Here is a 5,000-nt window from a genome sequence, read left to right as displayed (position 1 = left end):
GGTATTTTCTGAAGTGGCCTATACTAGATGAATCAAAATGTGTTGTGCCATTCTTTGGCTACTGCCAAACGACGTTGGAAGTGTACCAGCTGACTTCCACTCCCAACACCAATCAATTTGCCAAGGGACACTAACATGACCAACATTTAAGTAGATTGAACCAGAAATTAGGGAACGTTTTCTGACAGTTTGCTTGTCAGCAATCCTTCTTTATAGCTGATTGAAGTGTCTTTCAGTTATTGCCTTAGAGCCCCAACAACAATGTGATCAAAGACTATAATGCATAATACCATGAAAAAAGAACTGGAGTTTAATTTGACACACCATAAATTATATACCCTGAGTACACAAAACCTGAAGTTTGCATCAATACACTGTACACTTAATTTGACATTCAACATCATCAATTAATTTGTGTTGTTCTGTGACACAGCTATGCCTACCTAATCTTTTTTGGATTCTGACCACCCCCTTCAGGTCCATGTGTGCACCCTTATTGCAAATTTTTTGGGAAACCTTACATGTAGGAAGTTGTTGGCACTGTCTGCCTAGAACTGCACAATATTATTATTATTATTAACACTAGGCATGCATAATTTTACAGAGATACGGTATTTTAGTGAGTTAACTGTTCAAAATAATACTAATAATTCAATTATTGAACACTTGGACAAAAGTTATTTGTAGAAAAGAATTTGAGCTGCAGTGCTTTATTTGGATAAAAAGCCCATAATAACAAAGGAAGAACAAAACGTCCTTTTACTTGACAAAATAACCATCATGCTAAAGAGTCACTTGAGATGGCTTTGCTATATTATTTTTGATTATCATTATATGTGCTGTAATGGTTGTAATTTATATACAGAACACTCTACAATACTAACAAGTCCGTATAACACACTACACTGTACATGTAAATATACAAGTAAGCTATAGTGTGGAGAACCACTTTGGATTGTCATTCAATGGTGTACACCATGAAGATAAAGCTTTCACTGCTTGGGCACAATTCATGGTTCGGCTTCACTGTTTCAAAACCCATAAACATGAAGGTGCGCATCAAACTTGCTGCAAGAGAAAAAACAACAATCAAACTTCACAACAGTACTGATCGTGTAATCCACATCTGCTGTTGGTTGCCTTCAAAATGCTCATTACAAGACAACGGAAAGTTAGAGTTGACCCAAATTATTAAAAACATGACATCAGCGTTAGAGTTTTTATTGCATGACGGAGGTTGAGGGACTCAAAATGTTGTTTGCAAATTCATGCTTTTTAAGTTAGGGTTAGGGTGTTTCCCAATGATTGGGACACGGCATTACTAACTCTGCATCTTCACCAACCCTGCTTTGATTGACTAAGCCCAGTTTGATAAAGTCTCAATCATGCATGAAGCAATCAAAATTTGTGGTTCCAATGCTGGCCACATGACATTAATTTTGTAAGGAATACTGTTGGACACACATTGTGTGACCCATTACCCAGAGATATTAAGTTTGTAGCTGTCTCTCAATTACTCACTGATTAACCCTTTGACGTCTAAACTGGCCTATTCACACCAAAGCTTAAACACGTTTAAAAGCTGTTTACTTAAACATGGTTTAAAATAATTGTTTTTTTCATACAAGTTACTACCTGACATAATGTAGACTCCAAATTCAACACAATGAAGAGCAGGGCTTGAAATTGTGACTCACTGGTCGCCAATGCGACCAAAAATTGAGTGCTCTAGATTTTCAGAACTGGTCGCCAGCTGGCTAATCACCTTTTGTCTGATAACCCAGGATAAACAGTAGACAACTTCCAGGGATCGCGTTAACGCAGAAATCATGCATTTTTACGCAAATAAAATCCAAAAAATGCATCATCGAAATTTTAATGCGTCTCAGGACGCAAGGCACTGACTTAAATAACTCACACAACTTGCTTTGATTTGTCAGTATATTCTGTTGTTTGTAAAACTGTTGGAGCGATCTGTGCTCATAATTGAAGTTCCAAGAAATGGGGTTTAAAACATCTAAAAAGGTTAAAACTAAATTTTCGACCGCCTTCTGCGGTCTTCTTCAGAGGACTGTACTCTGCAAGTCACTGAATGCAAATATATAGCAAAAGACGTCACTGTTAGTTGCTCCTAAGGGAGGAAACCAGTACTGCGTAAACCCTTGGGAAGGGTGCTCTTTCATTAACAGAGTTCTTGTCCAGGAATGAATGTAACAGCTCTAGAAAAAGCCTTTGTCGGCCGGTCCTATGCATATGCATATGCATATGCATTATGCATCAATATTAATTCCAAGTTGGTTACTCTCTTTTTCTCATAATTTAAAACATACTCTTTTTTTCGCAGAGGGTCACCAAGATTTTGGGACCCCCAAAAAATGCTTGGGACCCCAATTTGGCTGAACATTCGGGTCCCAGGACCCAGATTGAAAAATCCTAGTGCCATCCCTGACTTCTGTATTTGAATCTTTATATGATGAGATCGTTCGGAACTGGTAGCTAGAACACGACTCACCTTTCTTTTCCCATTAAAATAATGTATAAATACTACAAGAAAATCGGTTTCTCACATTGTTAATTAATAGCACAAATTTACTTCGATACTTCGATCACCACGTTTACTAGGCGCCATATCGTTTCAACGCTTTCATGGGATCGGCGGGCAAACTTAAACACGGTATGCTTCTTGCCGGTTACGTGAATTTTGTGCCCGGAAGACGAAGATTCAGCAAGAAGGTTGATTGAAAATTTAAATCCATCGTCAGGTGTGAATGCTGAAAACATAGATTTAGCCATATTATCGAAGGACCTCTTCAGAACTAGCTTGATATTGATAATATATTGATAATGAACCTGGACGTCGCATATTCGAAATTTGCATGGACCTTTCAAAAAGCAACCTGTACCCTTAACATAAAGAGGGTTGGAGAACTTGTGCCCTCTCTTAGAAAGCGAATAACTGCAAAATGGACTGCACAAGGTGATTAATAAATGGAGATAAATGTCGGTAGAAAAGTACGTAAAGAAACAAGTTCCTCTGATTCTGGAGGCTACTGAAACCGTATACAAGCCGCTCCTTTTATTTTATCTCGGTCGGAGACTGGTAAGAGCATTGTAGTTGTTTGGGGGCCTAGGCCGAGCAATTGTACAGTAGTATTGCGTTTACTCGCGATAAAGGCAAGTTGCTTGCCACGCAAGCTGTAGGAGAATAAAGAACGATGTTTTCAAGAGGTGAAAAGCAAGGATAAAGGACCCATGTTTGCCTTGCTATGGAAAACACAGACTGTGCTTCGCTCCATTTCAAATAACCTTAAAGAACACCATCACCAAACTAAAGACAAAGCCGAAAACAGCAGTGGCTTTAGAGATCTTTCTCATGCTTTTTTTTTTTTTGTGCTTTTTAATAATTATGACTTTCCTTGCATGCAAAGTTGGCGACCAAAATTTATGATCTGGCAACCAAATTTTTCCCATTAGTCGCCACCTGGCACCTGAGCAAAAAAGTCAATGGTGAAAAAAAGTACTTAACCTTTGAATGGTATGAAAATACTATTCTTATATGAACGTTTAAATACCTCTGTCTGGTCCCTCCTTTAGAAGGCCAACAAAGACGTGTTCACATTTCAGGTATTCCTCTGCATATTCAAGAAGGGACACAAAGCTAAAAAGAAAGAAAGCAATGATGTTGGATGTAGAGTTACCTGTACATAAATTACTTGTCATTTCCCACAAAGTGCTTGCTCTTGTTACCATTCTTTGCTTCCTAAAGGCAGCTCGCCATCCTGCACTCCGACGTACAGCTGGCCATTCTGTAAAACAACCTTCCACTCTATGATGTGGTGGTCGCCATTTTTAAGGCGAAAGCAGTACAGTGATGACTTTGACACTTTCTTGCCACTCTTCTCCACAGCTATTTCTGAATCCTGAGGGAAAAAAGGCCTTCATTTACTTCAGCCAACAAATGCAATATGTCAGTGTATTATATTAAGTATCAGGAGAGGTTTTCATGGGAGTATTCTGGAAAGTTAAGTACAAAAAACAGGTTCTCAAAATTTGTTTTAGAGTGATTGTACTTGACCCGTGAAACAGAGAATAATAGTTATTGTGTAACACTACCTCCTAATTAGACCTATTGTTTTTCTGTTACTCAAACTATTTACACGAAAACACCCCACGATCTTTTAAAAATTTCTGACGTTTAGTCTAATAAACGAAGAAAATAACTGTCGTATAATTTATCTCTTCAGTTGTGTAATTATTGTGTTTTCTGTTTTTGTGTCAGTTTTTTCATCCTCAATCTTGTATACACCATGTGATAGGGGCTTTTACGCACATATAGCGTGTAATATTCCACTATATATTTCACGGGTCAAGTAAAATCACTCTAAGAAGTGCTTGGCACTACCACAAAGTAAAATGGGACATGAAAATACTATGCTGACAAGTATCCCACACTTTGTCTGCAGCAAGGAATTCATTAAGTAGAAGTTCATTTAATCTACTTCTGTTCCTAAGAAGGGTCAATAAAATATTGGGAACTTTGTTTTAAGACCCTACTCAAAACAAACGTCAGAGAATATCCTTTGGACCAATAAAATCGTTTGATTAAAAGGCCAATAATAACAATATTATTATTTTACTATTTCCCACTATTTTTATTTCCTATTGCCATCAGTAACATTATTAACCTACAAGGGATTGCCTATTGACATGTGCAAGTAAACGAATTATTATAATCAATTTAATTATTATCGTCATGGCTTTTACCAAGTTAGAGCTCTCATTGAGTTGCGATTGCCTCTCACTAAATTTTTCTTTCATTTTATTAAAGGGGTCTTTGATTTCAGTGGATGTTTAAATAGGTATAATAGAATAAAAACTACCACCAAGTAATAATGATAATAATTTATTACCCCATGCAGTGCTGGAAATAACAGTCGGTCATCGGACATTGTCCGACCAAATTTTGAAAATGTCCGGCCAATTTCACATTATGATCGGAC

At 37.4% G+C, this 5,000-nt stretch overlaps 1 protein-coding gene across 1 annotated transcript; it reads right to left on the bottom strand.

Annotated features, from left to right (window-relative positions):
* Positions 1–958: 958 nt before the first annotated feature.
* LOC138005785 (ornithine decarboxylase antizyme 1-like) lies at positions 959–4,949 on the bottom strand. The gene is made up of 4 exons (XM_068851966.1): positions 4,911–4,949; positions 3,748–3,920; positions 3,573–3,658; positions 959–1,068 (listed from the first exon to the last, which is right to left on the bottom strand). The coding sequence occupies exons 1-4, from the start codon at positions 4,947–4,949 to the stop codon at positions 959–961; spliced, it is 408 nt and encodes a 135-aa protein (XP_068708067.1).
* Between the last annotated feature and the right edge of the window lie 51 nt (positions 4,950–5,000).

Source organism: Montipora foliosa, chromosome 6 (assembly GCF_036669935.1).
Source record: "Montipora foliosa isolate CH-2021 chromosome 6, ASM3666993v2, whole genome shotgun sequence".
NCBI lineage: Eukaryota > Metazoa > Cnidaria > Anthozoa > Scleractinia > Acroporidae > Montipora > Montipora foliosa.
Note: the sequence above shows the minus strand (reverse complement) of the source record. Positions and strands in the feature narration are given on the sequence as shown.

Coding starts and splice junctions, on each gene's coding strand:
- LOC138005785 (XM_068851966.1), bottom strand. CDS start 4,949: ATGTCCGATGACCGACTGTTATTTCCAGCACTGCATGGG. Junction 3,659..3,747: donor CCTTTAGGAAGCAAAGAATG/GTAACAAGAGCA, acceptor CTTTCTTTTTAG/CTTTGTGTCCCTTCTTGAAT. Junction 1,069..3,572: donor AAAGGAGGGACCAGACAGAG/GTATTTAAACGT, acceptor TTTCTCTTGCAG/CAAGTTTGATGCGCACCTTC.